The 12,708-nt window shown below is 48.0% G+C and overlaps 1 protein-coding gene across 2 annotated transcripts in view; it reads right to left on the bottom strand.

The window, feature by feature from the left end:
- The window catches only part of ADGB (androglobin), a 1,448,570-nt gene that overhangs the window by 413,521 nt on the left and 1,022,341 nt on the right, over positions 1 to 12,708 (bottom strand). For both annotated transcript variants that reach the window (XM_078649209.1, XM_078649210.1), the window contains exons 24-25: positions 4,612 to 4,746; positions 3,072 to 3,225 (exon numbers count right to left, since the gene is read on the bottom strand). In XM_078649209.1, coding sequence (XP_078505335.1) covers positions 3,072 to 3,225; positions 4,612 to 4,746 — 289 coding nt within the window. The remainder of the gene's footprint in view (positions 1 to 3,071; positions 3,226 to 4,611; positions 4,747 to 12,708) is intronic.

Below are 12,708 nucleotides of genomic sequence, written 5' to 3'. Positions count from 1 at the left end.
ACCTGTAGCGGGCTTGGAACAAGTGCCCAAAAGAAAGTCGGTCAAGGCCTCATTAAACGGCAGCAGAGGCTCAGCTGAGCATGACTGCGGCTTAATGACCTCAGTGAGGAGGTTAGTCCTCACGGCCGCGACGGGGAGCTGAAGGCCCAAGGCCTTGGCTGCCCTCGTCAACACCACACTGTAGGTTGCCCCCTCCTCCGTAGCCACGGTAGGAGGCGAGACAAAACCAGTGTCGGGCGAAGTGTCCAGACCACTGGCATCCCCAAGTTCACCTGCCAAGTCCTCATGCGCCTGGCATTCACGTGCCAGAGGGTCCTCAGACCCCTCCCAATACTCCTCATCACCCATCTCCTGGTAGTCAGGTTCAACAAAGGATGGGTCCGGTTCATGGAAAGTAAACTCTCCGAACGGCGTCATAATCGGCGCCGGGTGGCGCCGGAACCGGGTCGAGTGAGGTATCGGGGGCGGCGCCGCCCGAGGACGGCGCCGGTGGTGACACCCGAGGGGACGGCACCGGGGAGGTCGTTAAATCCACCAGCGGCGACCCGGATCCGGAACCGGATCCAGCAGGGCCCTGCGGCGCCGGGCCCGAAGGCGCCAGCTGCGTCGGAGCCGAAGCACCCGACGGTGTCGGGGCCGGAGCCGCGAACCCGCTGGGACCCCCAGACGGGTCCGCTGGGCCCGAAAGCGCCACGGAGCCCGTCAGAGGAGAGAGGGACCTCATGGCCATGAGGAACTGCTCGATCTCCTCCGGCGTCGCGTTAGGCCCAGGGACCGAAGGGTATGAAGCCGGACGCGGCGCCTGCGACTCCGATGGAGCCGCGTGGGCGGTGCCACCTGAACCCCCGGCCGCGTCGCGTGAGCGTCGGGGGGAGTCGGAAGAGCGATGACGTCTCTTCGACTTCTTGTGCTTACCTGACGACTTCGACCCAGAGGAGTGATGTCGACTCCCAGAGCTACGATGGCTCCGCTCCCGCGACCGGTCCCTCGACCTCCGTCCGGACTGGGACCTCTCGTGGCACGGGGCCGACTGCCGGAGTTCGAGCCGCTTACGGGAACGCTCCCGTCTAGCCTTCGAAGTCAGGGCCCGGCAGTCGGAACAGGCCTTGTCGTCGTGGTCGACGCCGAGACAGTGGAGACACCGACGGTGAGGGTCCGTCACCGACATCAGTCGGTCGCAATCCTCACAGGGCTTGAAACCAGGCATCCCTACCAGCACCGTATAGGAGTTGAAGACTCGAAAAAGGAGATCAAAAAGATCAAAAAGAGAGTTAGTCAAAAAGTGACTAAGGTACCACTTTTTCCGGATCTGCGCTGCTGGCGTGGAAAAAAGAAGAACTGACGTCAGCACGCGGAGGCGGCGTCTAAGTACTCCGACGACGTCATCACGGCGCCCACGACGCCGACGACGGGCGCGGAGCCGCAGACGACGCCTACCGACTCGCAAGGGTACTGCTACGCAAAAATTTCCGGATCCAGTCTGACGCCTGGGGATATTCTAAGGTAAGGAATCTAATACTAACGTGTCTCTTTCAGATTTATAGATTTTCATTAGCAAATAAATGGTTCATGGGCTGCTTCGGAGAGAAGCCAGGTTTGCCTCAGATTTCCTGGACATGGAAGCCTGCGGTGCATGAGCCAGGTTTACTGTGGGCTCATGCAGGAATACAAAGGCTACATAGGAAATTAAACAGTGTACACATAGAAATGCGCTGAGTAGAGGAGACACAAAAATACATTCTCTCACACGCATACATCACCACATCCACACAGACAACATAGGAGAGTCTTATATTTTACGTACCCTCAGCGGCCTGTGCCAATCAAATGTAGCTCTTTCCATGAGCCCTTCGAGCAGGTGCACCGCTACCTATGAGTCAGAGTTCCTCCTGCCAGCACCTATTCCCATGCATCAGCATAGCACTGATGCAGGTATCAGAGAGGTGGAGGCTGCATAATGGATAAAGCATGCAACTGTGTGACGTAGGGTCTACGCTGATGTACTGTGCATTCTCAGTTTCATGCTTCCAGCTGAAGATCCCTCTCTTGCATTTCCAATCCACCCTTTCCTAACACATCCCAAGGTGGGGTGAGGGTAGTGAGGACTCGCTGATGCGACCTTACCCTGTAACTAGTTGTGAAAAAATGGAGGGACAAGATGGTTGGCGCGTAGCTTCAGGCATTGGAGGGCTGAAGCACGCGTTGCCCCAAGGCTGCCTTTGTGAGTCACTCTCCTGAGCTTCATCAGTAAGCCTTGAGGCCAGGGCTGCAATTTCCACAGGCTTGCAATGTGTTGTGCACACCCTCTCATGCGTTGGTACCAGCCAACAAACAGATCTGCAAGGTCTAGCTGCAAGCAACGGTCAGGCAGTCTGGATGATTCAAACTGCATGAGTCTGCCTTGGAGTAAGGTAAAGGCAATCACCTTTTTGACAATATTGAGCGAGTGCCAGACAGCACAAAATAGAGAGGGCAGAGCCCCGACACCCTTATGAGTGAACTACCACCGACCCCCAACAATAAAAGTTGCCAATATTATTGCAATATTCATATGGCTCATACATAATAGTTTCTACAACAGTAACCCACAACAAACATTTTTTGCACCAAACAGGTGAAAAGAAGATAACTTATTTTTTTCTAATTAAGAGGGAGGATCAATTTCAAGTCTCCTCTTTGACTGCCCATTGCCTCCACCCCGAACGTTAGAATTAACTTAATGAAATAAGATATTTAAGTTGAGTATAAAAAAATACAGCTCTTATTTGAAACACAGCAGCAAAGTGGTTTGTGGTGTTCTTGTTTAATCAACCAGCTTATTAGCTTCTTCTGCTTTCCCTCATCTTCCCCAATCTCATGCAACACCTTAAAGCACACACATTCCGCAGTGGTAAAAGATCTTACGCCATGCAGGCTCATGGACTCATGGAATGGTCTTACCCCTGTGCGACAATACAGATTTCGCAATTAGTGATATTTCTTACCTCTTAGTCCTATCGTCGGAATTCTTACAAGACAGACATGCAATCAATGACAATTATTTTTTGGTAAAATCCCAGAAGAAGACTTACCAAGTTCTTAATATAAAAATAAGGTGCAACTTTATTAAAAACTGTAGGAGTGGCCTCATGAGTGTCATTATTGATGACATGAAGAAAACAGTTAGGAATGGCGGTGTACATCTTTGGTACTACTAGCATGTCTTCTGGCACATGAAATACTTCTCTAAAATGAAACAAAAAATAACGTGCATTTAAAAAAACATTATCACAAATCTTAAGCCACCAATGTAAGTATTCATTCTACATTAAACAACCCAGTACCTCTTAACATGCATGTGGCTAATTAATCAACGACAATAGCACATGCTGCATTTTAATTGTACGTATCAGACACTGTTCGTTACTCATTCTTGATTAAAATTATAAACCATGTTTAATGTAAACATGTAAAAAACACTGTAGAGTGTGCATATCCTTTAGATATATACATTAAATGTGCTCAATTGCCCCAATTTTTCAGTTCCTTACCTGAGCGAGCCAAAGAAAGGGATTTTTCCACCCTGTGCAGTGTCTTACATTTCCTGCTAGCCTGGGATCTGGTGCTCTGAGACACTGCATGGTTCCTTACCAAGCAGCAGCTGCTGTGCACTTCTTAAGACCTGAAAGGTGCAATTGTTCACTGTGCTGTGCAACAAGTCAGGAGCTGACCAAGGACTCTCCTGATTGGTCCACAGAGCCCCATTTATTAAAAAGGGTATAAATGATACAGGTGACAGGGTGTGGGGGAAAGCAGATGGAACGCTTGCTAGAAGGAGGCTGAACGATGGGTTTCTCGCTTAAGGCTTGATGGCATAAACGTGAGTGGGTTCTGTTATGTCTGCATAAAATACTTTAGAGTAATTGAACTGCAAATGAGCGAATGATACGGTTGAGGCTAATTGGTTTGGAGTGTGTAATGAAATATGATTGAGGTGTAGTCAGCATTAATCAGTTTATTAATTCCATTTTCCGAGTTGCTAATACTGATTATGATAATACTTATTAGCTGATTTACAGAATAATAGGGCATAGCAAATAATAGTTTCGTTTAAAATGCCAATACATGTATGAGGTCTGGTTTCGGCTTTCAGGGAAGGGCTCTGGAAAATCACCTGGAGATGAGTGAGGGCTCTCAGACAGATCAATCTAACTCTTAGCACTTCTGCCCACAATGGTTGGTTAACTTAGCGGAACAGGAAGAAATGCATAACAGTGTCCGCTTCTCTGATAAGGTTCACATTCCATTTTGTGGCTTAGAAGTTTCTACCAGGTTTGGCCCTAATGATTTCAGGCAACATGACACCCATTGGCAGGCACACTAGACGTATTATTATAATTATTCTTGGATCTAGCACTGGTGGTTCTTCTGGAGCAAATTTAAAGCACTTCACCACCACAAGTAGGTGCTAGAAATGCTCTTCCCATATCTGATCCATCTATAGATTGAAGACTGTAGTTTCCAATCTTCTGAATAAGGAGCTTTGCAAAGCATTTCGATTTAACACACAAAACAAAACAAAATAAAAATAACAATTAATCGAAGTACGCAATATACGTGTTCAAAATTTACCTGAAAACCACAAACCAATTATGTGCTGGCTGATCAGGGTATGTAACGGTGTAATCAGCAAAAATAATCTTAGTCCACTCATCCTCATAACAGGGGTACAATTGTGCAGCCTCCAAATCTATTTTAAAGAAATGCCTGAAAATGTAAATAAAGGAACAAATAATTATATTTCAAAATACTGAGTACTTTAGGAAGTAGAAATGTCAATACTCCTTACCTGATACATACAAATCATGAAAAATAAGGTTTATTGTTCTAATGGGTATTTCTATCTTACATGATCGAAACATGAAACGCGAAACAGTGTCTGTTTTTCTTGTACTGGCGTATGTATGTTAATAAAGATGGATTTAAAGCATTCAATTTCAACAGCATTCTGCTGAGTAATACTACATAGTATTTAAACCTTTTTTCCCCTCTGTATAGACATTGATAGGTATTATGTTCTCCACCCTCAATTATGGGCTGGTCCGAGCCAAAGGCAAGGGTGCATAGCGAGGGTAATGGCAACAATTATATACCACTTGAATTCCACTGTAAACACGTGCTTAATTTGAGCCAGTGGCTTCCGGGGTGGGAGTGGGGTGGGTGGTCACCAGCACTTATTTCCTGCATCGGATATTTACCGAGTGCAAGAGAGGGAGGTTTTGTTTCAAGTTTCAAAGCCTATCTGTTTAGTTAATTAAAACCATTGCAATACAATTTATTCACTACTGCAAAACCATTAATTCGCAATCATTAAAATTCATTTTTCTAAAAGTAACTTAAAACATTCTGCAAGTAATCCATTAAAATTCAGTTCTTATAATAGGAAGGTGTTGATCTATCCAGATACACAAAGTTGGAGCAGAGCTGAGCCAGTCTGAGTGAAATTGCTTTTTATGATGCAAAGGTTTCATTTCGGGCTTTATCTTTGCAGGATCCCACTAAGGGAGGAAAGTTTACTAAAGTGCTTTGGGGGAATATGGGGAATAAATGCTCAGAGAAGGAACAACATAAGAAAAATAAAAGAGCGGAATGTATTATGGTTAAAAGACGGTAAGTAATGTTTCTATCAAGCAAAACTAAAGATGGGAGAAAAATTGAGTTGCCCGACTTATTAGGCAAAAATGGGTAGAATCACTATTTGTTCAGTCAATGTAGGGGAATTCATTGATAGAAGTAAGCGTTTAAGGGTCGCTGAGATCTTAAGAACCATAGCTACTTGTGGAAAATTAGTACGGTTTGGTAAACATTATCTGCGCCATCTTGCCTTTTCCCCTGATGCCACACTTTTTGTCGTGTGCACCCGCCATTTTAGGTGCCTCGATCAGAACCACCCTCTGCACGCCACTGGCCCCCAGCATAGCCCTTCGCCCTCGCAAAGCCCGCACGCTGACAACCCCCCCGCTCTCACATGCCCTGAGTCATAAACCCCTCTTCAGCGCAGCTCTGCCTCAGAACCCCATCCTGTTCCCAGCGCGACACCTCCCTTCATTCCTTTCATGGTCCCAGGCCCTTTGATACAAACCCCCCTTTCCTGTGTGCCCGTTTGTCTTCCTCTTTCCCAGGCCGACACCTAGCTCTGCCGATACTGTTTATTGCCCCTCCCCGTACAGTAGAAAGCTTCCCTCATCAAAGAACCCCCGAGTTGATCAAAGCCCCCACCCTATGAGATCCGATCAAACCCCCACATTCCGTGAATCGGCGGAATGTCCAGCTGCGCGGTAATCATCACCTGTTGTGACCGGGGTGGGGACTTCAACTGTAAATGTGTGTGGGAACGGGCCTGTAGGGGAGATTCGGAGGATGTCCTTTCATACTTCAAAGCATTACAAGACTGTGTTACCTGCAATAAACTTCATTTAACTGTGTATAAGAGGCCAGGCCTCAGAGATGCGGTTAGAGCACCTCGTGACGATACTGGCTGTCTGAACTGATGTGTTCTCCTCCGGAGAGAATAAACCTTGTTTCCTGCCTTCCAGTCTCCAGCGCCTGCCTCTTCATTGGTTAATATTTTGTGGGTTAAAGAGGCGATACCGCCGGGCAAATATTGATTGTCCATTGACCTTAGTTTTAACAATTGGCGTCCCAAGCGTGGGGCCCATCAGTGACTCGTGGATCCAGTGGGAGAGGTCCTGACGACAGAGTGAACGACTGCAACGATCGGGAGAGCTCTTGCCCAATAGACCCTCGTCTGGCAGCCGATCATCCGAACTTCACTGGCTCCGAACAGACCTCTCTCGAGTGATCTACGGTCCTGACTGGGAACCATCAGGAGTGCCGCGAGGAATACGAGGAAAGGAGGACGATCGGGCGCTGGATTCGGAAGATAAGAAACTGTCCATACGGTCCGGGTAAGGTCGTGTAGACACGACGAATTGCGAAATAGTTGTTTAATTGTTCAGAAAATACTAGTATTACTCTTTGTTGACCTATTTGGAGATTCACTGTCTGCAAACGGAGAAACAGTAGGCTCTTTCTCTTTGCAAACAGTGAAGGATAAGTAACGCAGCCAGCGTGCCTATCTTTCTCCCCCACTGATTGATTATTTATTCACGAATTGTTTTCGGGAGATTCCCTCTCCCACACTGATTAACTGTTTTTTGACCCCGAGCTACTGTTCGTGGATTGTTTTCTGGAGATTCTCTGTCTACAAACAGGAAAGAACAGGTTCCCCTTTGCAGATAGTGAAAGGGTAGAGGACGCAGACCTTTGCGGATCTACTTATTCTTCCCACTGGTCGTTTATTTATTGTTTTGATATTGGTTCATGAGGTATTCACTGCCTGCAAACAACGTAGAATAGAAATATTCTGTCTAGTCTTTGCGCGCAGTGATAAGATAGGCAGTGCTGACTTTTTGTCCTCTTCGCGAGCCGTCATGTCTGTCTTCTCCCCACTGGTCGATAGTTGGTTCAGCCCGGACCGTTTATTAGAGGTGGATCATCTAGCTCCGCTGGAAGGCACCCCTAACAAAGACATGTTCATAAACTATGGATTAGTTACCATAGCCTATAGTAAACTGTGGCACAAGTATACCAAAGAAAATCAAGAAAAACAGTGGCCACTGATAGGATCCTTCGATCTTGATAAAATAGAAACGTTAGAAATAGCCCTTCGTAATAATAAGACAACGCCTATTATGCTCGACAGTCTCGGTATGTGGCGCAAAGAAGCAATGCAACGAAAGAAAAGAGACGAGGACAGAGTAGGTAAAGGAATATATCGACAGGACCACCCCAGGACACAACGACCCGAAAGTAATCCCCCGACACTGCGCACAGGGCGACCAGACTTAGGGCAAAACCAATGTGCTTTTTGTAAATATGCCGGGCACTGGAAAGCCCAATGTCCGACTCTACTGAACGAGAGTAGGAGCAGAGGGCCGACAGGAATAACAGGCCGGCAGGAAGGGAAAAGGCGCGAGACAAAGATGAATCAGACCGACATGGACAGGCCAGATAAAACCACCACGTTCGATTATGCCCGATGGCACAGATTTCGCCAGGCCGATTTCAGCGACATGTTCGAGTCCTCATAGATCAAACAACGCTAAGACGGGAAACCCAGTCTAGCTCTAAATTAACCACGACAAACCCCGAATAAAGCAAAAAGAATAATGTACACACGTGATCAAGCATTCTTACGTTTAGCCAAGTAGGGAAAAGTTTAGGGTATTTCGAGGTAAGGGTTACACGAGTATCCTCCGCCGAGAGGACTAGGGATACTGCCAAATATTTGAAAACCTCCTACCTCCTTTTCCGCATCCTTATAGGCATATAACTAAAAGCTGCCCCATTGCTCTCCATTTGACACCAACGGTTTGTCAATCAAAGCCACCAGAAAAAGGCAGCCAACGAATAAAAAGACAAGAAACAGGTAAAAAGAACTCAGAACAATAAGTATGCGCAGCATACAGAAAAAGATAATTATGGCCAATAACTGTTTTATGTTTGTCTTGGGTCTTTGTATATAATACTTGTACTGTCTCCCCGTCTGAGTGTGTGTGTACGTGATGCATGAATCTACGTCATCCCTCTGCCTGTGTTTCCGTGTTACTTAACTTCTGTTATCAGAAGCTTTAGCATGAAACAACCTGGGAAGAAAGGAATGGGAAAACGAAATCAGTAGGCCACTGATGAACATGAACTTTTATTTAACATAACGAGCAAGAAACAATAACAATACGTAATAATAACACCTATTAATGCCCTAACCACAGGAAACGTTAGAAACAGGAACGGTAAACTGTAGAAAATGAAAGTCAGCAGAACATCCCTCCCCCCACTCTGGAAACTTCCAAGGTGGGGCAGGGTTGCGGCTACGCCCAGCCGGCAGCAACTCATATAAGGCGGGTCCTGCTGCCAACAGTCGGCCAGGAAATCGTAGCATAGGGTGGAGCCGGAGGAGAGACAGGGGCCAGCGGGACCCAGCCAGGGGATCGCCTTGACCACACTGGAGAGTTGTAAGGGGGGGAATGTCTATGTCCTCGACCCTCCTCTCTCTCCCAGTCCGGCCGCGGTGGCACGTGAGAGTTGCAGATAGTCCCGCCACATGCTCCCCCGGCCCGGCCACCAATGGCCGGGGACTGGGGCCAACTGGATCCGGCTGCAGCCGATGAGCCAAGGAACCCGTTCATGGGGCCAGAGCAAGGGGCGTCCGGCCGACATCCACCGGAAGCCCGGCCCAGAGACGGACGGGACATTTTTTTCTTTTCTCCTCCGTAATGGCAGCAGCAACACGCCAGGCGCCACTTTTTTTCTTGAATAATGGCTGCGACAACTCTGGGGGGGATGTCTTGTACATACCTCCGCGAAAATTAGTCCAGGTCGGGCTGGGAGGGAGAGGCGACGCGGACGAGCCTCTCCCACCTCCCCGGGTAGGAGGCTTCCCAGCCCCCGGCCCGGCACCGAAATCCTCCAGCCGGGCGGCGCCAATACTTGCGCAGCACCAAACATGCAACGGTGCCGATACTTGCGCAGCACCGAACATGCAACGGTGCCGATACTTGCGCAGCACCGAACATGCAACGGCTGCGCCAATACTCGCACAGCACCGAACATGCACCGCAGGTGGCCATACTTCCGCAGCACTGGACATGGGACTTGAGGAACACGGGATGTGGAGTGGCCATCATGCATGCCCATGAAAGAGAGCAGCGTGGGGTACACCGGGAGAGGGAGACGGCGCGAACGAGTCTCCCTCGCCCCCCCAGGTGGGGGCGCCACAGCTGCACCCTAGCCGAATGTCCTGCTCCTACGACACAGAGTTCCTTTTCTTTCACTCCAAAAGGTCTCCTCCACTCTTGCAGACTCGACGAAGGGCGGCTGCTGCAGGCCTCAAAATGGCGTCTGGGCCCCCTGGAAGGCGGGTCTAGGCCGCTAGAGTATCTTTGACCAGCAATATAACTCTGACGCTTGCCCACCGGGGCACGAGCCCCCACTCCCGACAGCATCCCCACAGCCTTGAAGATTCTGCAAAAGTCCCAGGAGCCCTCGGCCCCCTGCCGGCTCCCGGTGAGGAACGACTGCCTTGGTCGCTAACGAAAATAACCACGACATAGCCACCCCTTCTGTTAGCACGAGTGTTTGAACTGCCGAAGAGGACTCTGGTCCAACCGCCGGTTATGAGAAACATTTTGTCTCTGATGCTACTTCCGGACTAACCCGGCCCCGCCCAAAATGGCGCCGGAATCAATGAGAACTTGCGAACGCCTCGTGGTGTTTTTTAGCTAAAAAGACTCGATGTTCTGAAATATGTATATGATCCTTTGTACACTTGACGAAAAAGAGGGAGGGTTCACTCGACGAACATGTAAAAGGGTCCCGTGAAAAGTGTTTTTTTTCAAATGTACAATTTATTATGATGTTTATTGTAGCCGATACATAACCTCGCTTACGACACACACCCACGGTATACATATAGGAAATTTGATTGCAACTAGTCCAACTGTACTGCCAACTATGAAATGAATGCCCCTTGATCCCTCAACTATCGATAGACATTTTAGTCCCCTGCAAATGAATGAATAAGCCTTTTTAATATTTTTAATATTCCCAATACTGCAAAATAACCCCCCTACTGTACGCACTTTAGCCATTGCCGTGCCCGGCCAAATACGATTGCACTGTCATATCTACATGCTGAACGATTGTGCAAATAAAGGTTTTCCGAACTATGAAATGGGTATTGCATGCTTTTTTTGAAAAATGTGGGGTCAGCGGGAGAGTTTTTTTTTTCGGGCACCCTGCTTTGTTCTCTTTTTAAGGTTATTAGAAGATGGTTGCTCAGCTCCAGAGGGAGGATCGAATCTAAGACACGATACTCTGCCTCCAAGTATGCGACTGGCTCTGGAACTAACGCATGGAGAAGGACCTCGACTTCTGAGGACGGGTAACGTGAAGCGGTGTACATGATAGAACGTTATGAAGGTACGACACTCAAAGGTACTAGGGAACAGAGTTGGCCGAAGAGCTGGTATGCCTTAGACCATCACAGCATTGGAAAAGATTTAAGGGCCCCGATAGCTAGATACATCTACCAACTAGATACCCCGCACTAAGAGCCCCTGATTTTTAACGTTTCCCTACACGCGACCTATAAGGACACACTGCCCCCTTTCCCCCCCCCCCTGGCTTCAGAAACCAAGACCCCAGGGATTCTATCCCGAGGAGACAAGACGAGTATGAGGTAAGTAAAGAACTTTCGTGCCCATGCATTTGAAATGCGCAAATGTTGTCCCCCTCCCTCCCCCTCTTTTCCTCCCCCTACAGGTTACGCTGGAGATCACGACCGAGGTATGGTGAAGGTCTGAAGCCCCGCCATGTCTGATACACGAAGCGGACTAACGTTGCCAGATGGCCCCTAAGCACACCCACAAACTGCTCTTGTAACGAAAGAGCTAATAAGTTGTATAATATGATAAAACACGGTCACCCCTAATCCGTGTTGCGTGAATGGGCACGTGTCACATATGTCTGAAAACACGGTCACCCCTAATCCGTGCTCTGCGAATGGACACGTGTCACGTATGTCTGAAACTATGAGAACATGTTTTTGTGCGACTGAGGCGCTGACTTGACTAGTCGGCGGACCAAGAGTGCGAGAAGTGCGATACAATGGTGTCTTTTACTCAATGCATGCCCCCTCTACCCTACCTAATGCTCGTCCGTCCCAAACTGCATGTTTTCGAAATTCTAACACGGACCCGTAATGTCTTATGTTGTGTAATGCGCTGAATAGCCTATCTTAATACACAGCCACCCCCCATGTCACACGTGTACTATTTAGCCTATTTTTGCACATCTCTCTCTCTCTCTCTCTCTCTCTCTCTCTCTCTCTCCCTCTCTCTCTCTCTCTCTCTCTCTCTCTCTCTCTCTCTCTCTCTCTCTCTCCCCTCCACACTCTCACTCTTCCGAACGACTAGCACCAAAATTGGCAAACCACCACCCCTAGTGCACCCCCCAATTGGCTCCAAATACCGCAAGTATTTGCACAAAATTTGTCTTAAATATAATCACCCTGATGCCGTGTCACTACCTCTCCTTTCTGCTAAATATTGATGAAACCTAGAATTGGCCAAACGGGAAAGGACAGGTAAGACGACTAAGGTTCCCTAATCTGGCCCGTAATAAGGGAACTACATGTCAGCGGCTTCTATGAAAAACGAAAATGCCTCAGGATAATGCGACCTTCCCCATCCCGAATTGTCGCAATCCCCGAACAGTAAAAAGTGATTGAAACATCCCCGTCTTCCCAGAACCCCCTCAGTTTTGTATCAGCTGCCCCGGACGAGAGTTTTAAAAATGTCCCTCACCCCCTGTTGTAAGAGATGGGTCGACTTACGACTAACACAGGCCAGCCGTTGTTCCTAGAAATGATCTGTTGGTGAGCAAGCTACGGAGTTTTAGAATTCGAGAAATGTCACTGAACGCTTACCAACTGAACTGTGGCCTTCTGCTAAATAACGCCCTTATGACACAAAGCAAGATGATAGTCCCTAAACACAGTTTGCTATGTCCCTAGTTGTTCCCATAAGACCCCGGTTTTTTAATAAAGTAATAAGGTTGTAAGAGGCTATGTAGGAACTAGACTGATGTTTGCGAAGTTAAAGATTA

The sequence above is a fragment of the Lissotriton helveticus genome, chromosome 6 (assembly GCF_964261635.1).
Source record: "Lissotriton helveticus chromosome 6, aLisHel1.1, whole genome shotgun sequence".
Lineage (NCBI taxonomy): Eukaryota > Metazoa > Chordata > Amphibia > Caudata > Salamandridae > Lissotriton > Lissotriton helveticus.
This window is presented reverse-complemented; position numbering and strand designations above follow the sequence as displayed.